The 25,749-nt window shown below is 39.9% G+C and overlaps 2 protein-coding genes across 4 annotated transcripts; one reads left to right on the forward strand and one right to left on the reverse strand.

Annotated features, from left to right (window-relative positions):
* Positions 1-1,487: 1,487 nt before the first annotated feature.
* On the reverse strand, positions 1,488-14,198 carry LOC124138512. Of its 2 annotated transcripts, none has more exons than XM_048393430.1 (13): positions 14,166-14,198; positions 13,284-13,498; positions 12,238-12,364; positions 10,671-12,065; positions 9,799-9,917; positions 8,673-8,760; positions 7,611-7,696; positions 6,985-7,047; positions 6,001-6,092; positions 5,317-5,390; positions 3,916-4,150; positions 3,509-3,611; positions 1,488-3,195 (listed from the first exon to the last, which is right to left on the reverse strand). In XM_048393430.1, the coding sequence occupies exons 2-13, from the start codon at positions 13,490-13,492 to the stop codon at positions 2,991-2,993; spliced, it is 2,796 nt and encodes a 931-aa protein (XP_048249387.1). In that variant the 5' UTR covers positions 13,493-13,498; positions 14,166-14,198; the 3' UTR covers positions 1,488-2,990. The 2 variants fall into 2 exon arrangements, with proteins under 2 accessions (XP_048249387.1, XP_046361174.2); XM_046505218.2 differs by lacking the exon at positions 14,166-14,198 and adding an exon at positions 14,041-14,127.
* A 50-nt stretch (positions 14,199-14,248) lies between these two features.
* On the forward strand, positions 14,249-21,365 carry LOC124138511 (C-factor-like). 2 transcript variants are annotated; one of them, XM_046505216.2, is made up of 4 exons: positions 14,249-14,326; positions 15,800-16,153; positions 17,705-17,882; positions 20,085-21,365. In XM_046505216.2, exons 2-4 carry the CDS (start codon positions 15,830-15,832, stop codon positions 20,363-20,365), a joined length of 783 nt encoding a protein of 260 aa, XP_046361172.2. In that variant the 5' UTR covers positions 14,249-14,326; positions 15,800-15,829; the 3' UTR covers positions 20,366-21,365. The 2 variants fall into 2 exon arrangements, with proteins under 2 accessions (XP_046361172.2, XP_046361171.2); XM_046505215.2 differs by having other exon boundaries at positions 14,272-14,339.
* Positions 21,366-25,749: the final 4,384 nt, after the last annotated feature.

Here is a 25,749-nt window from a genome sequence, read left to right on the forward strand (position 1 = left end):
TTTCAAACTGTTAGTGATTGAAATATCTATTTATACCGTATTTTTCTCAATTTCATCCAATTTCCAAATTGTCCAGTCAGTTAAATTAAACATTCAATACATGTAGACTACACAGTATTTTGTTGAACTGCCAAAGACTTTGGTGAACCACTCATGAGGATGAAAATGTATGTTATTTCAAAGGTAAAAAGATATATAGTACAACTTATTTGTGCCCGAGGTTTTGGTTTCAAATGTTTCTTTGTTCTGGTGTCTTATTGACTGATGCTTGATAATGGTAAGATACTTACCGTTCAGATTTACCTGCCACAATAATGCTCTCCAAAATGTGTCATCTGCTACAAGCAGCCATCTTAGATTCTTCAGGGAAGATAATTCTGATACTACTTGCATAACAACTTATGTTATTTAGCATTTAGCTTTAAAGCCAAATTGAATTGAATTGGACAAATAATATTTTTCTTGTTAACAGATATTTGAAAATTTCTGAAAATTAAGCAATTTTGGTAGCCATCTTGGATTTCTGTCGCCACCAGGGGCACCGCATAATGAATTTATTTATATACAATTTTTGTAACGAACTCTTAATGAATTACTGAATTTGACCAGATATTTATGATACATTGAGCATAGATTGGCATCAGTGGAGACTTCAACCGAGTTGGCGGCCATCTTGAATTTTCTGCCACTAGGGGGCGCTGCTGAGGTGGATCCATATCCAGAAATGTTTGGAATGGTTCAATGTATAAGTGTGCCAAGTTTGGTGCTTTCAACCCAAAGCTCACAATTTTGACAAACTCCAGCCTTAACCGCCCCACTAATGCACCTTGTACCATTCATAAAAAGAGACAAATGCGCTTACAGTTGGCGCATCACAGGTCACGAACTAGTCAAGCTTTCTGGGATATACAGGGAAAAACAACAACTGATTTCGGTGAATTGCCCCTTTAAAGCTGCTGGGGGACCGAATGTCCGATTTGTCTAAGGCACCACAGTTCGCTGTGTAGAGTTGCGTCCTTTAGGCTCACCAGAAATCTATGATTGTTGGTTCGAATCGATGTTTCTAGGATTGTCAGTACCCGTGCTCATGGGTTTCACAAAAGTGGTAAACGTCTATAAGACGTGCATCACTTCCGGCTTTCCTCCCACACCAAGCTGACACGCCATGATATAACTGCAATACTGTCCAAAGTGGCGTAAAATCCAACACACTCACTTAAAGTGACACTTTCGCTTTATGGACTTTGACCAGCAGCGCTAAAAGCTGCAATAAGAAAATCCCTTGGTATTCTTATTTGCTTGCACACAAAACATGAAAAGTATGGTTTAACAAATGTATACATTTTCATTGTAAGAGCTCCACCATATTTGTCAAAGGCAATAAATAACCCTGCCATGGTAAAACTTAAAAAAGAAATCCCCCAAATTTGGGTCTTTGAATATATTTTAGCACTGTGTTGATCCAAAGATAACTGCAAAACAATGACTTCATTCAGATATACACTTTATTACAAATTTACAGTTATGGTACAAACAACTCTCTCACTTTCCACATACATGCCATAATATCACTCCTTTTGTTGAGGACAATACTGACAGGGGTATTCTGGATGGACAAGCAATTTTATCATTAGAAGATGGTCATCATCATTTGAATTCCCTTCCATATAAATTATGTTTCAATATTTAATCTACTGCATTTCATAAGAAGGTTCAGTTCCAACACTTCAGTTACAGTCCTATCTTGTAACACAGGATGTTGGGATCAATGTTTTGTACAATGCTCACATGATTCTATACACATCACTCAACAAAGCTTCCACAGGAAAATATTGTCTTACAACCAGCTGTTGGGTTCAGTGTTAAATAGGTTCTCTGTACTCCTTGCTAGACAAACCAATAGACATTAACATTGATTGGCTGACAAACCAACTGACATTAATATTGATTGGCTGACAAAACAACTGAGATAAACATTGATTGGATGACAAACCAACCGTCATAAACATTCATTAGGAGGTCACAAAGTGTGCTCTGGCAGATATTTATGACAATTAATTCGAAACTATCGTTTTCAACTGCTGATTGGCTGATTAGAAGGTTCACCTGGTGTGACCTATGGTCATCAGATCTACATGCAGACAGGTATCATACTGTAGTAATACACTTCATATATATGAGATGGCTATCTTTCTGAATTGAGTTCAACAACTGAGATACACTTTCTATAATTAATTAAAGCACCTATTATGTCAAAAGTACAGATGTATATTGTGTGAGATACCTCTGAACATAAACAGTCCAAGTGATGATCTAAGCTGTATTCTCCAATCAGTCACTCCACCTCCCACACAGCTGTAGCGGGTACCATAATCAGGCCTTTTTTGTTTTGTTTAACGCACACTCAGCAATATTCAAACTATATGACGGCGGTCTGTAAATAATCGAGTCTAGACCAGACAATTCAGTGATTGAGATCATGAGAATCAATCTATATAATTGGGATATGATGACATGCATCAACCAAGTCAGCAAGCCTGACCACCCGATTCCGTTAGTCACCTCTTACGACAAGCATGGGATGCTGAAGACCAACACTTACCCGGATGTTCACGGGTCATGATCAGCTCCATGTCCACAGATGTGCAAGTGAATGCTTGTGTTTTCACATAATGATGGGAAGACAAAGAATTCAGATTCTGAAAGCATGGGAATCAAACCTGTCCATAGGCAAGTCAACACCCAGAGCACCTGTCCATATGAACCTACAGATCATGTACGTAGTGATGTTCTGAGAGCATGTACTTGTGTTATCTACTGTCTGCCCCTCTGTCAGGCAAACTACTTCTGGAAATGGACCCTTGATCCATTCATTGTTTAATGCCCTTCACGCTGACAGTTGACTGCAGGACTGGGAGTATTTTCAGATGTATTTAACACAGGAGGTCCAGAACCCTATGTTTAGAACTTTTCCCCATTTTTTTCTAAGTTCATGTCTGGAACAAGTGGCTCTCCAGGACCAGATGTTTGCAGCTGGTGAATTGAAGAACCTCGGCCTGGAACTGGCGCAGGTACCGCATAGCTTCCCGATCCTCCCTACTGTTACGCTTGTATCTCTTTTGTTTGAGGAGTTTGTCGACCAAGTAGTGGAGCCACAGAATGTTGGAGTGAGGGTTGAACGGCTCCCACTCATTCCTGGAGGAAAAGAGCATTGAAGACGTGTCATTGTAGAACCGTTGGTGTTTAGAATGCAGCAACAAGGCATAAATCTACATGAAACCACATTACCCTAGCAATTATCATAATCACAATATATGAATAGATTTGAATAAAAAAGTGAAGAGAGAGAGAGACACAGAGAAAGGTCTATGCCCCACTGGGGTAGATTCATGCAACAGAGAGAGAGAGTGAGAGAGCAAGAGAGACGTCCATCTCACTGTGGTAGATTAATATTTCAGTGCAACAGAGTAACCTGTGCATGACTAAGCTACAGTGTGGGTTGCCTCACTTGTTCTCTATCTTCATGTTCCTGTAGATGTCAAACTGATAGTCCCCGGTGCCCTCGAACAAGCTGTCGTCCTTCGATATGTCGCAGAACACTGTACAGCCATCTGAAATAAACAACTAAGATGAGACCATGTTTTTGGTAATTATATTTCTTGGGGACTTGGGATTTGGTTTCAAGGATAGATATTTTTTCAGCTACAGCTACAAACCAGACATATCATTTTTTTAAACTATGAGCCTGAATTATTTTAAAGAAAAACACCTTGCAACAATGTAATTTTTGTGGTTGGCAAAGTCTTTTTCCAACAGCCTGAAGTGCCATTATTATCGGGAGAATATGAAAGGGTCGGTCCCTAGGACAGACAAACTTCTGAGTTTTGCTCTGTCCAATTTGAAAGCATAACTCACCCTTCCTGAGTCTGGACAATGTGAAGTCAATGATGCTGACCATAACGCCATGACTCTCCGTCTCAACAACACCATCAGCAAGACGGTAAGTGATGTTGTCATCAGTGCTGTTGCTTCGCACAAGGACATTGCCGATGTGTAGATCTCGATGCTCAAACTCTAGCTGTTCCTCCGCCACGGCCAGAGACACAGAGACCTGCTGGAGAATGCTCTTAGCCTGCCAGGGATGAGCAAACTGGAACACATTCAACAACACTGATCAGACTTACATAGCAGTGAACATTTTAAACAAAGAGCGTCTTGGAAATCCAAATTACATTTCTCCAACATCTATATTTTTGTACAGTGAGAACCAACTAGTTCAAAACTCCCAGGTATGAGTTGGAACAGGTAATTTTTCTAGAAATCTTTCAACTCTTTAAACTCTACTTAAGTGTGATGTCAGTTTAACATTTTAAAATGTTTGGGCTACATCCTGGCATGCAAGATTAATGAGGGAGAAAACCCTTAATCAATTGCTGCAGGTGTTCAATGTAAATGACATTTGTGAAACCCTGCAAACATCATTAATTTGGGGGTAAGGCGAAATGGGGTCGAACGTTGCATTGAACGTTTTTGCACCTATAACCATCAACAATGAATGGTGTCAGCATCTGCTATGATATCAACAATGATTTCGAAAAACCTACACTAACCCCTTCACCAATCTTTGAGTTCTCACGATCTGCCCTTGATATTCATTAACATTTTCCCGACCAGTTAACGTCAAGGTGAGGAAAAAGAACATGGGTAAGATAGGTAACTCGTATTGCCTAGAAACCAAAGCCAGCACCATTTTGACGCACATGAAGACATTCTTTCCATCAATCTTTTCAGGGCTTTCTTTTGCGTGTCAGTCAGTTTTTCAACGTAGAATTTCTAGCAAACACTATTGACATGAGACTGACCGCCATGTTGTTGATATCACCAACCCACCATTGAGGCTGGCTTGTAACTTGCATTCTAATTGGTATGTTTGACCTAGTAGCATAACCAATCATTTTGCCTAAAGGGGGTGTAATTTGAGATTGCGAGAACCAGGGGGATGGGGCCAGGGGTTAGTGTAGGTTTACTGAAATGCTAGCCCTGGTGAAATAGAGGATGCAGTGTATATAACATTAACTACATCTGTTTTGCGTAGGTTTCTTGTGATGACTGCATAGTGATGACTGTGTAGTGATGACTAACATTGCCGAGGGAGTTTATGTATTGCATAAACAACCATGTTGGCATAACACCAACAATGCTCTCACTTTGGATGGGTCTATTCATGAACCAATGCATCACTATTCCACTGTGTCCATGTACCTACAAACTCTTGATATGTAAAGTAAGGCCAAGTCAATACTTGTCAGACAGTACCTGAAAAGACTCGAGGTCAGACCCCCCATCAGCAAACTCAAACAAGATGAACAGCTGGTTCTCATCAAATATATCTGAAAACAGAATACAGCACAACTTTCAGAAACATTGGTATGACATAGTTAGAGAATACCAGTGAGCCATGAGGAATTGTGGATTATCTATCCCGAGACAATAGTGTAAGTCCCGAGCCCAAGGGACGAACAGCATTTATTCTGAGTGAGTGAGTGAGTGAGTGAGTGAGTGAGTGAGTGAAAGAGTTGGATTTAGCAACACTTTCACTGGTCACAGTTGTATGATGGAGTTTCAGTGAAACATGCCCCATGTGGGAGGAAGGCCTGAAGTGAAGCATGTCTTAGACATTGACTGTTTATGGGTGAAACCTATATAAAGCAAATGAAGGATATGGTGCTGGCGAAACAAGGATTATAACATGGGCATATCTAATTGGAACTCTTTATGATTGGATCATGGTGTGACGAAGCATTGTGAACTGGGAATTCCATATGTAACAATGAGAGATGGGAAAAGGCCATAAAAACAATTTACTGCAAACTTTCCAAACTATATTTTCATATTTTCAGGTGATTGTTGTCAAAGGAATTTGATCTTTCTCATAGAAAATCCGCAACTTACAAAATGAGGATGAGGACCACATAATATGAGGACATGAAACACTCTAACCTGGTCGATCATTTTCCGATTTCCTTTTCTTGTTGTAGATATCCCACTGTGCTAGCAGGTGGTCCGGGTAGCGGCCTTGTACACACGCCACACTAGAAACATGGAACATATACATGCAACACTGTCAACATGATTCAAACACGGAACCATCATGCACTACCAAACAGTTGACAGATCCCAGTTGACCCATCTACAGTTTCACAGGAACATAAGAATTACGATTTCCTTTTCATGACAAAGTGTGTTACCTGTAGATTTGCTTGTACAATGAGGTAAGGTGCAATGGGGTTTAATGTCGTGCCCAAGATTATTGCACTTACATAGCGACATGCATGCTTGTACTAGTCCGGACCGATGCCAAAGTTTACAGTTCTAGCCCACTGAGATACTATGACACAGTTTAACATGAATACCCCATTCAAACACAGTATACTGACTCCGAGCTGACCATACGTTGTTTAAGCCCCTTAATGCCGAGCACCTAGGCAGGGTAAATGCAAGTACCATCTTTTAATGTCTTTTGGTATAACCAGGCCTGGATCAAACCTTTGACCTTCCGCTCTCCTGGCAGAGGTGGTCGCTTGTACAATGTACTATGTGAGGTGAGGTGAAATTGGGTTTAACATCGCGTCCAAGATTATTGCACTTATATAGTGACGTGTATGTACGTGTGTGTGTGTGTGTGGCTGCTTGTACTAGTCCGGACTGATGCCGATTTATAGTGCTAGCTCACTGAGATACCATGCCACAGTTTAACATCAATACCCCATTCAGACACAATATACTGACTCCGAGCCGACCAGTCCTTGTTTTAGCCCCTTAATGCCGAGCGCCAGACAGGGTAACAACAAGTACCATCTTTTAACGTCTTTTGGTATGACGCGGTCAGGGATCGAACCACTAGACCACGGAGGCGGTCTGCTTGTACAATGAGCCCTAACTATGAGTGTCTGAGTGCCTGAGTATAACTGTGTGGGAACTTACCTGTTGACCCGACAGAAGTTGGGTGTGGTGTTCCTGCCCTGGAGGCGGAGACCACTCAGCTCTCTGTAGAATACAAGCAGTGAGTGAGTGAGTGAGTGAGTGAGTGAGTGAATACTTGGTGAGTAAACCACTTTGAGTAGTTGCAGGCTGGGGCAGAACGCACACAAAAAACAAAACAAAAAATGACCTCCTTTGTGGGTTCCGTTTTGCTACTTTTCTGATATCTACTCGGGTACCCACTGCAGGTCTCAAAAGATTGGTAAAAAATGTCTGACAGAGAATTGTTCAACCAGAGCCCTGACAAAACTATTTTAGTACACTATACAACGATCTTGTCATGCATAACTGAAGTTGACTGAAGCATATTTTTATTAAAAAATATAAAAGTCAGAAGGAATGCGTGAATAGTCCGAAAGAAATGTGAACATTCCTGTCCTGTAGTGTATTCATGGAGTTCTAGATAATTTTGGTCTTTAAACAATATATCATTTGACTAACCACATGTCCGGGTAGTCCTGTAGGTACACAGTTATTACTGAGTTTCCTGCCAACCCTAGAACCTAAGCCATAATACAAGATATAATTTTTTAGTTTATAATTTTATATTCCTTTTGTTGGGAACTTACGTCGAGATGACAACTTCCGGCAGAATCTCTGAGAATGTTTTCTGTGGTTCATCATTCACCTCGAAGTTTCCCTCTATTGGAATAATCTGGAAGGGAAGGAACCGGTTGTCAATTAATGGTCAACACTGATTTCAGGTACTTGTAACAAACTGCAACACATGTTACATGGCACTACTTTATTTGGTGCGTTACTGTGGTTACCGATGGCTGGGGGCGGTCGGGTAGCCTAGTGGTTAAAGCGTTCACTCGTCACGCCAAAGACCCATGTTTGATTCCCAACATGGGTACAACGTGTGAAGCCCATTTCTGGAGTCCCCCACCGTGATATTGCTGGAATATTGCTAAAAGCGGCATAAAACTGTACTCACACACTCACTCACTCACTACAGATGGCTGAAAATCACCAGAATAATTTCATATTTCATTTTCATTTTTATATGCCATGTCTCCAAGGTGGCTGTGGTGGGCAAATTGATGTTATTGAGCACATCACAGTCATAGTAGGAAGGTAACAATAAATCAGGGCACTGTTTATCAGAATACATTATCAGTCTGTGTCAAAACATTGGTGTCTACTTGTACATGTTGTATCTTGGCTTCAGTAGATTTTAGGACTAGCATCACTGATCTTACTAGATCCGAACAAATTTACTACATGTACCAGTAAACTAGACTTGGGTTTTGGAGTGGCTAATGTCACAGACTGCATTTGTCCAGAATAAGTAGTAGTAAAACAATCTTGTAGACATATTTTTTTCATTATTTGTTGTTTTAATTTGTATCCTATCATGCTTTGGAATATTTCAAAATGTTGTTATACAAACAAGATACGAAAAGGGAATACAACAGTATGACAAACCAACCAAAATAGCAATATACATAGGTATCCTCACAAAATCAGCAGCAAACACAAACATTAACTAACATTAACAACCTGACGATCCAATGATACAGTGAATGATCTCATGACTAAGTAGTTAGAACTAACATTCCATGGTTCAACATTTCAGTTTTCAGTTAAGGGTTGATCTGCCTTTCCACGACATCCAGACAAAGACCTACCTTGATAGCGACTGAGTTCCCACTGCGATCAGCTCGGAAGACTTCACCGTACACACCCTCACCTATCTTCACAATCTTCTTCATCATGCTGAAACAAGGGCAAACACCTCTAGCATATCAAATATACTCCTTCCCTTCCTGCTGGTTTGGGTCACAGCATGGTACACTATATTATCACGGTAATTAAGTCATAATGGTGACACTTACTAACCTATTAAATATGTCACATGCAAAATGTTTCTTATTCTTTGTCGAACTTTTATGACACATCAATTAGGATTGATTGATTGATGGAGATTTTCTTTAGCGAGTTCGGTAAACAAAGTACCTGTCATTGGCGACAAAAGGGAGGGCATCACTATTTTGTGGCGTGATACGTGTGGATTATGTGGTTTACAACACTTCCTGTTTTGGATTATGCATAATCAGTATTCATACGACCTAGGTTGGGTCAAGGGACATCGTCCAAACAAATGGGTTCTTTTCGAATCAATTTCGAATGGAGGTAGGGGTAATTCCACTTCAAAAACATTCCAGAAACTATCATAAAAAAGTTGTTGATGACAAGATTTACCTATACTGCGATAATATAGAGTCATACCATAAAAGCTGACTAAAGTGGGGATTTGCTGCTCAAGCATTCAGTCACTGGTTGCCCTGGTTATATAATGGCCATTGTGACAGCTTGAATATTGCTGACTCTGAAATTCACGGTAGAGCACTGGCCCGATACTTCTAAACAGTGATCAGGATAAGTGAAAATCGAATGATGTTAGTCCTCACAGACTAGTAGCATTTGAGGGCTATAATTCTTCCAATTTTATTGCCAACATGGCCATGGGTACTTAGTTTGGAATCCTAGGTAAATCCCTGCAACCCCCCCTGAACATGAACCACACAGTTTCCTTGGAGCTTGGAATTAGCATCAGATGTGGTTCCTGCACTGATATCTAAATTTCCAATCTTAGATTGTTAGTTTTGATGAATTTCATTGACAACTAATATTCATGTGATGAAATAACTAACAAAACAGAGCATTATAGAAAGCAAAATGATTGCTTGGATGAGGTATAAACACAGGTATCTCTTAATTTTGACATTAATGTTTTATTGCTACTATACGTACTTGTCAGGGATGACGTCCTGGAAGGTGACGGGCGCCTTCTGTTCACACATCTGGAAGAGTTTACTTCTTGGCGATAATGGTGGGGATGACTGCGACTTTTTGTTGGGCGTCAGCATCTCCTGTAGTCACAGACAAGTAGCTGAGTCAAAGTCATTTCAGAGTGAGTGAGTTTGGTTTTACGCCGCTTTTAGTAATATTCCAGCAATATCACGGCGGGGGACACCAGAAATGGGCTTCACACATTGTACCCATGTCGGGAATTGAACCCGGGTCCTCGGCGTGACGAGCAAACACTTTAACCACTAGGCTACCCGACCGCCCCAGAGAGAGTCATTTCAGAAGGAACCTTACATGATCAAAGGATTGCTGCTTGCTTTGTGGATCTGGCCCCATTCCACAAGGCGATCTTAGCACTATATCATGCTATATGGTCGTAAATCTATGTTAAAGATAGTCATGATAATCGTAGCCCTAAATTGCTGTGTGGAACAGGGCCAAGCAATCTCATTAAAATCATATCTTAGTTCTCGCTACCACTTTGTTTAGCGGCAGCGAGAACTAAGATCTGATTTAATGAGATTGAGGGCCAAGAGCAGGAGATCTCTGCAGCATCAAAACAGGGGTTGAATATTGAATACAGCTTAACATTTCCAGCAGTGTTACAAACTACATAAACAGAGTTAAGGGGGTCCTGAGATCCGAGCCAGTTCTGGTTTTCTGCAATAGTATCTACATGATCCAGGGATTCCTAATGATAGTTTTTACATAACACTTATCTACACATAGACAAATTAAACTGTACGCATATGTGTTACACAACAGACATGTTGTACTTGTAGCCAGATCAGAAGATCAACGAAACAAGAACTCACCACAAATGACCTGGACATGTTCCCATCATCAAAGGTCTTCTCCAGATGCTTGTTTTTCTTCCTGTCTTTGACTCGCCTGTCTTGATGCACGGCGCTCGACCCCTCAGCAGTTCGGTAGAAGGATCCGTCGGACTCTGCAGAGTAATACACCGACTTCTGTAATCCCTGCAGAGATCCTACGGACATATCCATCTCCTTCACCTCCGACAAGTACCCCGACACCATCTCTACGGACCAATCACCACTCACTACATTATCTGTAAGAGAATATTTTGTCTCATCGATCCCACCAGCTGAACTGTCCTCATCTTCATCTTCCTCATCCTCATAGATGTCACTGAGGTCCTCCTCTTCCTCGTCTTCCTCTGTGCTGTAATCTGTACTATATTCCTCCCCACCCTGTTTGTCAACCAAACTTAAGTCCACTTTTGGGCAGCATTCGTCTCCCCCTGTATCCACATTCTGTGACCTTAACTTTCTACCACTTATCACATTTTCAGTCTCTTTCGATATTGAACGTGTTTTGTGTATATTTGTCCTTAATGGAGAAAAGACATTATCACTAAGCTGTGACCGTAACAGGCTATCACGCATTTTTTGTAACTGCACCACACAACTGTTTGGACTAATTTGTCGACTAGAGTCTGAGACGTTTCTTGATAGATGTGATGACCTTGCCTCTATGGAACTGTCAAAAAGGCTCTGAGACTGCTGGAAGGAGTCCAAAGCCGAGGTTGTGCTCGCATCGCCCTGGTCACCACGTCTCCATGAACGATCACTTATATGCAAGTTCTGAACACTCTCCTGTAGCAGTTTCACGTCTCGGTCCTTCAATGTCTTCATGTTCTTATCAACGGAAAGATGAGGACTGTTATTCCTATCTGACCTCTTGGCAGCATTACTAGACACAACTAATGATGGGCTAGCACCATAGCTGGATGTTATACCGGTCATATCAGACAATGAATGTGGCGAGTCTTGAAGACTACTGTGAAGATCGGAAACAAATGGACTGTCTTCTACAAGGTCAATAAGAGATATATTGGGATCCTTAATCTTCTCTACTATGTGACTGTTCTTCTTGGCGTCCCGGAAAGGAGTACTTGTCTCGATGCCAGAAGTCAAGGCTTTGTTCTTGGGCTTCTTGTTGGCACTTTGTGGTGTTCCAGACAGCACAACAAGACTGTAATCGTCAAACTCACTGAAGTTGTAGGAAAGATCATCTTTCTTCTTGTTGGTTGCTTTTTGCTTGTGTCTGCGAGTGCGTCGTTTTGAAGCCGGACTTCCTGTGGACATGGAGGAATCTGTCAGGCCATTCCTGTCCCGCAGAACCCTCTGATTCACAGCCTTGACTGAAAACACTAAACTTTCTCCTCCTGTGCTTGAACAACTGTCCTGAAAATACATCAACATGAGTGAGTGCTGGGACAGAAATGTAGTTTGTGTTTGTTTGTGGTTTAATGCGACTCAGGTATTTTCCAGCTTTATGACATCGGTCTGTACAAAATGGAGTCTTGCAATCCACTGACTGACACTGGTCCACTGACTTGATAAAATAATTATTTACCTTTTCTGTTTCTGAGAAAACAGCAAATTTTTTCCCCTTCTTATTTCCTCCATTTTTCTTGATGTAACGGTTCTCCTTATTTACTCCCTTTGTTTTTTGTGTCTTGGTGTTCTTTGTATTCTTGGCACTGTATAAGAATCACATTACATCAATATCTTAGAACATATGTGAGTGAGTGAGTGAGTGAGTATGGTTTTAAGCCGCTTTTAGCAATATTCCAGCAATATCATGGCAGGGGACACCAGAAATGGGCTTCACACATTGTACCCATGTCGGGAATCGAACCCGGGTCTTCGGCATGACGAGCGAACGCTTTAACCACTAGGCTACCCGACTGCCCCCTTAGAACATATGTACTCACTACACCAAAATGCAACTTTCTAGTATAGTGTTTGACAAATACCAGTACATATTATTCAGGAACAGCATGTCTGCTTTTATCATCTTTTTACATGATAAGTGAGACTTCAAACTAATCAAAAGCAACATTTTTTTCTGGAACAACTGATAAGAGACACAATAACAAAATATAGAATTATTTTACATTTGCAAGGGGACACCCAAGACAAGCTGACTTAGTTTGAAATATATACTTATATGAGTATTACCGATGTTCAACAACAAAGATTTATAAGGTACTTTATTTGCCGGTCCATAGGGCCTGGCAGTCACATGAATTACAGTCCAAGCCTAATTTTATAGGTAAAAACTGGCAATTACTGAACAACATGAACACTGACGAAGTCTTTGGCCACTGTACACACTTATATTAAATACAAATAACAACAAAGTAAATACATGCAAAGGCTGGTCTTTGACAATGCTTAAACATGGCCAAATAGTTTGCATATTGCACTTAAAACATGTAAAAAAGAGAACTCCTAAAACAACTGAACATGCCTAATGCCAAGTGAAATAGAAAAATATTGAGCTACACAAATAAGTTTATTTTGGAATATTTGCAGTCAGAACTTGCAAAATCATATCTATTATAAGGCCTGACTACCATGACTAAAACACAGTATATGTAAATTGCTGTTCATTACGTGGTTTTCCTTTTGGTCACTGGTACTTTCTTTGACAGATCAAGTAAGGACACATCACTTTCAGCAGAGGATAAGTTGATTGACCCCCCAGAGCTGAAACTGAACACATGCTTCTTCTTGTCTTCATCGGAACTCCAGACGTCTGTGGCCACCACACGGTTCCTGTGACGGCCATATGTTGTCAGTACTGACTTGTCCCGCCGCCCCATGTTTCACTAGCAAAGAAAAAACAACTGACATCTTCATTTCTGATAGTAAAGATATCACTGTAGTGTATTAAGAGTTCTAGTCAAGTAATTCAGTTAGCTTAATGTAGTAATGACTTAGCCTAATGTGTGAATGAGTTGGCATTAAACCTGTATTACTTCATGACTTCACCATGTTCACAGTCTTGACAAACTGTAGATGGAAAAATGGATGGACTTATATGGCAAATACAATAACACTTTAGGCCTAGTTTGCATCTAGGCCAGTAGCAAATGTTCACAGGAGCCGACGATAAATGTCCATTTGGTTTCGGAATCGAGATGTACATTCAAGATCTTTTTATCATTATTACTGGCCCAGAGTTGAGGAGAAATTGCATGAACGTGGAGTTTTCAAATAATCTGCCCGGGGAACACTGGTTCATAACTTCATATGATATCATTATCAAATTATCCTGGTCATAAACTACAGCTCTATTTCCATTGAAATTCAGATGTATTTGCAGGTTTTCACTCATGAAAAACAACTCAGTAATAAATCAAACACTCACAATAGCCTGTATATTACTACATTGCATGCGTTATTTTTGGACTTATGTGTAAAAAAATCATGAGATCGTGTTTTTGTGGTGACGGTATCGTACACAAAGTGAACAGTTAAGGAAACAAAATTTACCGTAGTCAAAATCAGCGCCATGTTCAAACAGATATAACAAGTATCCTGATTGGTCTATTTTGTTACCTCTCTATTGATTGGTCACACTTCGCGGACGTCACTTCCGTCAACAATGCCATGTGTTGATTACATAAACTGCCCAGCAGCGAAGTTTTTTGCAGGCAAGTGAAAGGTGTAAGAACCGCGTTTTTTTCTCACAAAAGCATTAATAATAATAATCTGATTCAAATATGTCCTGAATGAAATAGTCACATCTGGAATATCGCACATTGCAGCTTAACAACATTCACTCGCTCGACCATATATGAAGGATATATTAAAATTTGATCCCAATTAGTGTCAGTTACTTGATTGAATTACTTACTGTGTGTAATGAGTGAAATCACATTAGAATGTTATCATTGTCTCGTATTTAGGAAAGCTAATGAGGCTGTGTATTAGCTTCCGCATATATCTGACACATTTATGAAAATGAATACTTAGTAACAGCGACCATGGTCTCTGCATGCAGCAAGGTAATAAATTGTACATATTTTGACGCCCGAAACCAGAAGAAATGACCTTATCTGAAATATCGAATCAACAGACTTCAACTGAAGCAAGTGGTCAAGCAAAGGATTCTGTGCAGAATCGACCCTGTACATGCATCAATTTAAGTGATTGAAGTTCAAGTAACAAATTAGGTTTCCCTGTATTTCAGCCACAACAGTAAAAGATTCCAGGCTGCCTGTCATCAGAGGTTTTACCGATCAGATACCATTACATTTTTTTAGGGTTTCTGATGTGATGTTTGATCTTTATTAGTGTCATTTACTTGATAAGTTGATTAGTACTACCTTGATTGAACATTACTTATTGTGTGTATGCATATAAAATAAGTAAAACCACAACGAATAAACAAATCCAGGCTGCATGTAATGTGCAGTCTCTCTTGGAGACCCTTGAACACATGTTTTATCAACCAGGCATATAAATGTATTTTGTTTCAAGTCTGCCAAAGGGCAGTCCTGTTGACGTTATTGGGGCCCTTTGAGACTTGAGCATGTCAACCAGAAGAATCTGAATATTTTTCAATGAAAAATGAAATAGGCTATTTAAAATTCTGTTCAGGAAGCCTGTTCCTGTGTTCACTATATTCCATATGATTGTCCAGTTTACTTGTGTGAAAGTACAATTATCACTGACTTCACGTAATACAAATTGGACATATATTTATTTATTTTGTTAAAAAAATGTATTTCTACAATGTTCTTAGTGTACCTTTAAGGCACTGGGCATTAATTAATCTAGTCATAATGAATTTACATTGCCATGAGTACTTTAATACAAGATATTTTGAACCATGAAAACACCACCGTACTCTCCCATCTGCTTCTCATCTGAAGTTCAGAGACTCAAGGGTTTCCTTATAGTTTTATTTTATCAAAACTTATGCATGACTATTCTTATACTACTAACAGGAGGTTAAGGACTGCACAATTCTTTCATATTACTATAGTTAATCCGACATGGCATGACAGATTAACTTTTGTAATATGAAATAATCAAGTGGTCCTTAACTTCTATGGAGAACTATAGGTTTAGGGACTATGTGTCACTTACATATAGATAAGTCTGCTTTTTATTATACCTAGATTCATCAAGTTAGGCATGTGCTAAACATCATGGCAGCTGTATCACTTGTCCAGGGAGCGAGTCGCGGAATTGGACTTCAGTTCTGTCGTACATTGCTTGCCCGTGGTCCAGACTCTGTTGTCATAGCGACATGTCGATCACCAAACTCTGCAACAGATCTTCAAAAGCTGTCCCAGCAATACCCGAGCCAGCTCCGCATCCACCAGCTAGACATTACAAGTGAGGGTGATATAGAAAAATCATCACGCATAATCACTGAAGAAACAGACAGACTGGATCTCCTCATCAACTCTGCAGGCATGCTGCATCCGTCCGGGCGTGGAGAAACAAGTCTCAAGGACGTATCCGCAGAGGTAATAGGGGAATTCAGGACTGTCTTTTTTAAATGCATATTTATATTTTTGGAACACGTTGAATATCTGTGATGATAATCTCAGCACAAGTCGTATATTTTATGACTATGTAGCAGGGCGTGGAGTTATCCCACAGATGACATCCTTACCTTGTCAGCTTGCTGACGGGGTTAACCTCTTTGGTCATGTGGACAAGGCGTCCGACCTCTGATCAGAAGGTCCGTGGTTCAAATCCCATCACGGGACTCGGAAATTTTATGGCCGCTACATTGGCGCCCAACGTGGGGCTGAGCACGTTCATATTAAATTTGAGCAAAATAAGCCTCATTACCCTACTATGCGGCCCGGGACGTGCCTTCTGTTGACGGGGGAGTATGTAGCAGGGCGTGGAGTTATCCCACAGATGACATCCTTACCTTGTCAGCTTGCTGACGGGGTTAACCTCTTTGGTCATGTGGACAAGGCGTCCGACCTCTGATCAGAAGGTCCGTGGTTCGAATCCCATCACGGGACTCGGAAATTTTATGGCCGCTACAACTACTTCATGTAATTTAATTGCAAGTTCTCTCAAGTACATGTATAGTCTGGAAGGTAATTTAAGGTACCAGGAATCACGCACGTTGAGATCCCTTACGCTAACACCGTATTCGTGCGTGCGTGATTCCTGTGCACCCTTTCGAGTTGAGTTGATTGGTTCAACTGTGTCATATGGCCCTGTGACGCAGGGGTAGCATTATGCAGATGGCTGTTTCAATGAATGCTCGTTCCACCCGTGACGAACAGGTCTGGTTGTTGATGAAATATAGTGATAGCTAAATAGACAGATTTTTTATTCATGCACCAATTGTCTTTAAATGAAATATCCAGTTATGTATAACTGTTTAATAATCTCATACCAACTTTGACTGGAGTAGGTCCAATAGTTTTTCAGATATTGTAGTAAATGTCGGTACCTTAAATTAACTTCCAGACTATAGTAGCTTTGTCATCTTTCTGTGTCCAGGGTTCACATGTCTATGCTACACCAACCCCTGGATTAATCCCTGGGGTTCTCGCGATCTCAAGTTAACCACCATTGATTTTAGGCAATTTGATTTGCTATGCTACTCAGTCTAACAGACCAATCAGAATGCGAGTGACAAACCAGCCTCAATGTTGGGTTGGCGATATCGACAACATGGTAGACAGTCCTACTGATTATGATAGAGTTGGCGAAAAATTCAACATTGAAAACTGACTGACATGCATAAGAAAGCCTTAAAAATCTTTGTGATGGAAACAATGTCTTCATGTCCATTAAAATTCTTCTTTTCACTTACCTCAACGTTTGATTGGTCAGTAAGATGTTAATGAAAATCAAGGGCGGGTAATTTGTAATCGCGAGAACTGTGAGAATGCACCAGGGGTTAGTGTAGGTACACCGAAATGCAAGCCCTGGAGATAGAGAGGATGCAGCTTTGTCAGAAATGAGTGTACATGGTGATGCAGGATACACTCTATTGTCTTACAAACATATGGTCTGTCATTAACAATAAGACTTTCTTGCTGCAGGGGCTTTCAGTCACCCTGATGACCAATGCGTTGGGGCCAACCCTGATGACCAAGTATTTCAGCCCCCTCCTGGCTAAGGGGTCGGGGGTGTTCGGGCTGCAAGCAGCGGAACCTAAAGCCAGACATTCTGCTGTCCTGGTCAACATGTCGGCCAAGGTCGGCTCCATTACAGATAATGGTGGGTAATAACACCTTTCTTTACGGATTTTAACTTGAAAATGATCAGTTTGATGTCTTAAAGAAGTAGAGGCTATTTATTTGATATATATAGAGAATCTCACCTGAGTGTCTTTTGATATCAAATATATCAACACTCATTGATAAAAGTGGAAAAATTCCGAGGCTTGCCGAGGATTTTTGTCCGTTTTATCAACGAGTGTTGATATATTTGATATCAAAAGACACGAGCGTGAGATTTTATTTATCATCCAACATCATTCTTCCAACTTTTTCAATTTGTAGACAGTAATTAGCAGTGACTTCAGTGTAAAAAGTACTGCTAACAGCTTCAGTAGCAGAGCCATTAGTGATGTCATTTGATTGTGACGTCATGGTAACCGGTGACGTCACAATGGTCTGCAAAGCATTGTGATGTAATTTCATTGCAGCGATATCTACAGTGTAGATATCACTTGATCTAATCCAAGCAATATCTCCTGTGGGAGCCAGTTTTGGATGATATATATATATATATATATATATATTCAGATATTTGTTTTGTTTGTTGTTTAACACCACAATCAGCAATATTCCAGCAATATGACATTGGTTTGTATATAGACCAGACAATCCAGTGATTGTGATCATGTGTATCAATGAACACAATTCTTACGACAAGCATGGGTTGCTGAAAACCAATTCTAACCTGGGTCTTCACGGGGGATCAGATATTTGAACACTGGTTAGTGCATGTGCACTTCTGGATCATTTGTAGAGCTATTTTGTGTTCAACAAGTCCCAAAACATATTCTATGTATGTGATGAGGAACTTCCGAGATAGCATTGTTAAGATCCTTTATTGAGTTGTCTTACTCTGGAGTGGGGCCATGTTTACTAAGGGACACATGCATGGGGAGGGAGGGTAGTGGTTCAAGTGTTGGCTCGTCACGCCGAAGACCCAGTCAATATCCAACATGGACCACCTTTCTCCCGAGAATGAGAATATTGCTACAAATGATGTGGACACTCACTCACTCACTCACTCACTCACTCACTCACTCACTCAAACGCCCACCAACTCACTCACTCACTCAAACGCCCACCAACTCACTCTCTCACTCAAACACCCACCAACTCACTCACTCACTCACTCACAAATAATACAGAATGCTTATGTCACATATCCCCCGAACACTTTGCCCGTTTCTCCCGTCTACAATGAGGTTTGTAACCAGGGTGGAGAACTCAGGACAGAAATTCACTTCTCTTTGTTCAGTAAGCCTACTTGTCTATAACTATATGGGGACAATATTGCAGCTTGTGTTCTGCATTTTGTTTTTATTTGTGGTGTTGAGCATGTTAAACTTTTGTCATGCTGGTGCCTCTATTTTTACAAATTTGTAAACTTTTCGACAAATTGTATATGTTAATGTTTGAATATGAAAAAATAATAAAAGACCACTTTCTACAGGCTAAAATTGCAGTGAGATGTCACATGTGTATTTTGTTTACCAATTTTTAAATATTTCATTTTACATTTTTTTGGAATGTTTTACTTGTCCATGAACTCCACAAATGCAAAATTTACTTGACAGGCTTACAAAGTCAGACAATTTCAGCAACCCTCACAAACATGATTCAGAATGATTTTCTGAATAAGTAGTGTGCTTGTACTTACGAGGGGCATTCAATAAGTTTTGCAACTTCAATATAAGACCAAGTCGCAGAATATCTTTTGTACTTTTATTTTTCAATATAATCTCCCTTCACCTCAATGCACTTATTCCATTTGTCCTTCAAGCTTTTGATATCACTTTTATAGAAATCCGCAGATTGGCCCTCTAACCACGCCTCTGTGGCAGCCTGTATGTCCTCGTCATCCTGGAAGCATCTTCCACGTAGGGCAGATTTCATTTGCTGGAACAGGAAATAGTCACTGGGGGCTAAGTCTGGGCTGTAGGGTGGGTGATTTAACTGTGCAGCCCAGACTAACCAGACTTGGTTAGAGGGCCAATCTGCGGATTTCTATAAAAGTGGCTTTAAAAGTTTGAAGGACAATTGGAATAAGTGTATTGAGATGAATGGAGATTATATTGAAATAAAAAAGTGCAAAAGATATTCTGCGACTTGGTCTAATATTGAAGTTGCAAAACTTATTGAACGCCCCTCGTACCTGCTCACTTAACATGTCTAAGTTGACGAGTATTGTTTCCATCTTCAGGTCTCGGAGGCTGGTACAGCTACCGAATGTCTAAAGCTGCCCTCAACATGGCTACGAAGAACCTCAGCATTGAACTTGGCAGAGGTCGCAACAAGGTGATCTGTGTAGCGCTGCACCCGGGGACAGTGGACACAGACTTGTCCCGCCCCTACCACAAGGGTGTGCCAAACTTGTTCACCGTAGAGCACTCTGTGAACTATCTGATGGATGTTATAAATAGTCTCACACTGAAGGACTCTGGGAAATACCTCACTTATGACCGTACAGAGTTGCCATTTTGATGGAGAATACCATAAATCCTGAGGCAAGGGAGTTAACTGAGTATAAAAGTCCAGTTTCCACCCTTGCCAAACTAGGCTGGAATTTCTAGGCTTGATCGTAGCGCCACCAGTGGCTATTACGAGTTATGTCCCTACTATGTCCCTCTTATTGACCAATCAGATTCCACCTCTCATATCACTTGCATTTGTTTCAAACAAAATGGCAGCACCTAGATCGATAATCAAGATCTATGTTGAAATAAAACAGGTCTTACCTGAGGATGTGCATCAAATGACCTGAACACCTTGATTAAAAACATGAAAAGATTTGGAAAATATCTGTCAACGCCCAGTTGGCGGAACACATGCTTTGCAAATCCTTCAGTCGAATGAAATCTGCATGTTGAAATCCATGTTGTTTTTCAAACTGGATGTCTAATTCGTTTCGCAATTTTGATTGGACTATACATTGACATGTTAGTCCAGCCCAACTACAACTCCAGCGAAATTCCAGCCTAGTTCGGTAAGGATGGAAACTGGACTTTTATAGTTGGTTAACTCCCTTGCCTTGGGAAGTCGGGAGAACACAGACAGAATGTAGTGTGTTGATGTGAATGTGACTACATGGGAGATATACCCAGAATGATGTGATTGGGATAGCATAGAAACATCATTGTGTTCCAGAGACAATACTGTGTCCAGGCATGCTACCTCATCTATATAGTCATATTTAGGGCTGTGTAGCGGCAAAACCTTTGTATTGCAGTATATTGCGATACAGCTTTCTATCTAGATTGCGAAATATTGTGAGCTAAAGTATTTGACACTGATGACATTAATTGAACATGCAGAACCTATTTTGTACATACTAAGGTAAATATTACTCAGCATGGTCAGTTAACCGTGAAGATCCAGGTTAGAACTGGTCTTCAGCAACCCATGCTTGCCATAAAAGGCCACTACGTTTGTCGTAAGAGGCAACTAACAGGATCGGGTGGTCAGGCTCGCTGACTTGGTTTGATGCATGTCATCGTATCCCAAATGCGTGGATCGATGCTCATGATATCAATCACTGGATTGTCTGGTCCAGACTCTATTATTTACAGACTGCTGTCATATAGCTGGAATATTACTGAGTGCGGCGTGAAACAACAAACGAGCAAAACCACAGCATGGTCAGTGGCTGCCATCTTGTAGTCATGGATACAGAGGAAAATTAATAAACTATTTGTTGTGTTGAAAAATCTAACATGTTGATGTTATTAATTCAATATGAAACCAGAATGCGCAAAATTTAGCTTGATCCCAGATTATTTGTTCAAAAACACAGGCTGAAGCATTTGTGGTGTTATGCCTAAGGTTTTGTTACTGATTTCTGGAGTGCTGTAATAGATCAACACAAACATGCTTTTCACTGCAATATTATGTTGATCGTTCACAATATTTGTTCCACCATGAGATATTTAACAAATAATGTCATAAACAAGTGGTTGAAAAGGCCAACTGTGCCAGGTGTCACTTTGAACACTATTTTTAGTTATGTACCGAGCCACAAAGAAACATCACTTCATGAAAATGCTTCATAAAAGTTTCCCATTGAAATATCAATGCGTATTTTGGAGGTATTTCGTTTTTGACATAATACTGTAGTGCTACAAAGTGCTACAAATAAGAATATAATGGTTCGCCAAAACACAGCTTAACAAACGCCCTTGGTACAAAGTCCTGAATGTTTTCCATGAAAGTCAAAATTCCTTGTGCCTTTTCCGATAAACGGCACCTAATACGTGGATCCAACATTTTTGTATCGATGCTAGTGCCATTCCAAGTTGTACGAAGAATCAGAAACCAGGCTTTTGGAAGACTGCAATCTGTCTGTTACCTGGTATCGCTGCTGTAATCTGTAGATGGTTCTCACATGGACATTGAAAACATTGGCAACTATTCATGCAGTCATCCCAGAGCCTGGTTTCTCTGATCCTTGGCGTCCATGGTGTGTTTAAAAGAACTTACGGCCCTGTTAACAGGGACTGATCATTCATGAAAGACTGGCTGGATCAAAGGGCCCACTGCATGATCATGATGATGTCACAAGATTCCAGTCTGTTTTGGTATCACAGTAGCAGCCGAACCACACCCAAAAGAAGTTGAAGAACACACGATTCTTTCATATTACTATCTTTAATCATGGCATGGCAATTAACTACAGTAATCTGACAGAATCGTGTCTTCTTGTCTTCTTTATTAGTGTGAGTGAGTTTGGTTTTGGTTTTACGCCGCTTTTAGCAATATTCTAGCAATGTCACGGTGGGGGACACCAGAAATGGGCTTCACACATTGTACCGGTGTCGGGAATCGAACTCGGGTCTTCAGTGTGACAAGTGAACGCTGTTACCATTAGGCCACCCGACTGCCCTTATTGAGTAGTACTGGGTATATAACATGCAGAGCAAACTAATAAAGCACAATACACATTTCAACAGAAAAACGTTTATTCATGAAAATATTTTTAGAAAATATTAACATTTTAAAACAATGATAGAAACAGCAGCAAATGTCTGTCATACCTCTCTCCAGTTCATGACACCTATCTGGAACACATAGTTAGTGTAACAGAAAAAAAATAGAATTTCTTTTTTTTGTGTAAATCAATTGTGGCAGAGATTGACCTATGAGACTGCCATACCTATAGTTTGACATGATTGTCAGGTTTCGATATTCAAGGAAGTAATATTGACTAACATCAGGTGTTGAACACTGCAGTACGAACACAGACATCTCCAGATATACATTAATGATTCCATGCTTGGCAATGTGAAAGTTACTCAACAAAAATTACATAAACATGCATTTAACATAAATACCAATAAATAACTGGCTTCAGGCTGTAATAAAATATAGTAAAATTGTAAGGGGTCTTGTAGTACTGAAAAGAATCTATTATCACTTGAATATTGAAAAATATTTTTTAGCTTACTAGACACTATCAAGGTGTGCTGATGTCATGGCTTTAAATAATGGTGCCTAACTTCTGGTTAACTGCATACAGTGATGTTTCTATGTAGACACTTACACCGTTATCAAGCTGGAGTGACCAAGTGTTAACTACTTGTTATCTATTACTGTTGTTGTCAGTGTTAATCTGCTCATCACAACATGTCATGCATATATACCTCTTATCACTTGGTTGTTGTCACTCCAGCTTGATAACGGTGTAAGAATCTACATCGAAATGTTGCTGTTTGCAATATACCAGAAGTTATTATCCATAAAGTTGTACAGTTTCTTATGTTTTGGAATGTGGACATATTTTCCGATTAGTCATTAGCAACGTTGATGGTACAAACATGGTTAATATAGCTGACAAATGAACATAGAAATTAGATATTTTTTATCTGAGTTCAGGAAATGTCTTGATAATGCTACACAGAGCAGGACAAATGTATATTATGTCTCTTTTTTTACTTTTACAGGTCATTAACAAAATATAATGACAATGAATTAGAAAAGATCTAATAAAGGTGAGCTTCTGTACCTGTGGTATCTTTACTCAATAGTCCAATACTACAATCAGAAACAGCTGTCTACCAGCTCAATATGGTTCTAATCGTAAAATGTCTCAACTATGATGAACTTCATTGGTATCTCCATTTTCTTCACTTGCGGCCCAGTTTTCATATTTCCCTATTGTCTTCAAAATGAATGTACATTCATGTATCATAAGCATAACGACTATAAAAGTGTAAAAAAACATTGTAGCACAAAGAACATATGAGTAATTTCACGGCAAGTATCAGCTTGATTGATGTCACGTAACAGATGATGCAACTCGTTCAAACACCATTCTTTTGTGTCTAGTAGGCCAAATGACGACCCCAATGTCAAACATACAAGGTCACAAATTCACTGAAGGAACTAATGGAACATCTAGATTTAGACTAGACATTGGTCAAGGTGGAGAGACATACCAGGTAGTCCCTCTTTAAAAGACGTATAGAGATGCAATCTGATAAATAAAAGAGTAATTTGATTGAATGATTTTGTGCTGCAGGACTAAGCAAATAATGCATTCAGGTTAGTCTGCCAGTCTATAGTTATTACCGTATTTGACGTAATAAGCGCCCACGGCGATATTTGCTAATATATTGGCAAGTGAACAATCCCAATTAGCATCCCTTCCGATTGAGTGAGTGAGTGAGTTTGGTTTTACGCTGCTTTTAGCAATATTACAGCAATATCATGGCGGGGGACACCAGAAATGGGCTTCACACATTGTACCCATGTCGGGAATCGAACCCGGGTCTTCGGCGTGACGAGCGAACGCTTTAACCACTAGGCTACCCGACCGCCCCCCCTTCCGATTGAACAATGTATACAAGACTTAAATTTATTTGTGTATAATATGCACTCGTGTGTTATAATCACACTTACTTATGGGCAAATTCTGGAAAATTATACCTGTCATATATAAACATTTCAGACAGTCAGCATTAACCACAAAATTAACAGTCTTTGAACTCTCATTTTGTGAGCGCCCTTTGGTGCTTATTAGGTAGAATACTTTGCTTGATGACAATTTACACAACCAAACATGATCAACTGTATGTGCAGCCTAAAAGAACAAACGTTTGTACAAAGGATTTGAAGTACAATTAATGAAAAACGATCAGTTAATGAAGCCATTCTGTAACTGTGAAAAGATGGCCAGGATGAGATTCTTAAGAGACAAACATACCCTTCATCCTACACAAACAAACAAATCTGATCTCGTGAGACAAATGATCAAATAATTATATGAATAAAAAACTTAACATTGTTTGGTCCCCAGCATCAGTGCAGTGCAAATAACATGAAAATGCGTGCAAACAAGATAACCTGTTAATTTGGATGTTATTGTTTCCAAAAACAACTGTAACAGACGTAGTTAGTTCACGGTGCTTACATCATGAAGAGTGAGTGACTATGGTTAAAAGCTGCTTTGAACAGCATTTCAGTTTTATGTGAGAGAAAAGTTCGAAGCGATACATGTCTTGGACATTTACCATTTTGGTGGAACCAACGAGCATGGATTCTCAGCTGGCGCCAAAGAAGATGCTTGGTGGGATGTGGCTTAGAATAGATGCTTCGTCAGTGTTGCTTGGTCAGTGTTGCCTCGTCAATGTACGCGACACTGTACTTCAGGTGGACAGGTAAACAAATGTTTTCATTCTCATCCTACAACGTGTACCGTACGCCTATTTCAATACTGATAGGTCAAATATGATTGAAAATATAAATATAATGTCTAACAGGAAGACTGTTTTGCAATTACAAGTTCCAAAGGATTTTTAACTATACTACCCATTTGATAAGAACCACCCCTTTGACTGAAGATGACTTATGATCCTTAGCAAATGTTGAGTAGT

Source organism: Haliotis rufescens, unplaced genomic scaffold (assembly GCF_023055435.1).
Source record: "Haliotis rufescens isolate VD_foot unplaced genomic scaffold, xgHalRufe1.0.p SCAF_12, whole genome shotgun sequence".
Taxonomy (NCBI): Eukaryota; Metazoa; Mollusca; class Gastropoda; order Lepetellida; family Haliotidae; genus Haliotis; species Haliotis rufescens.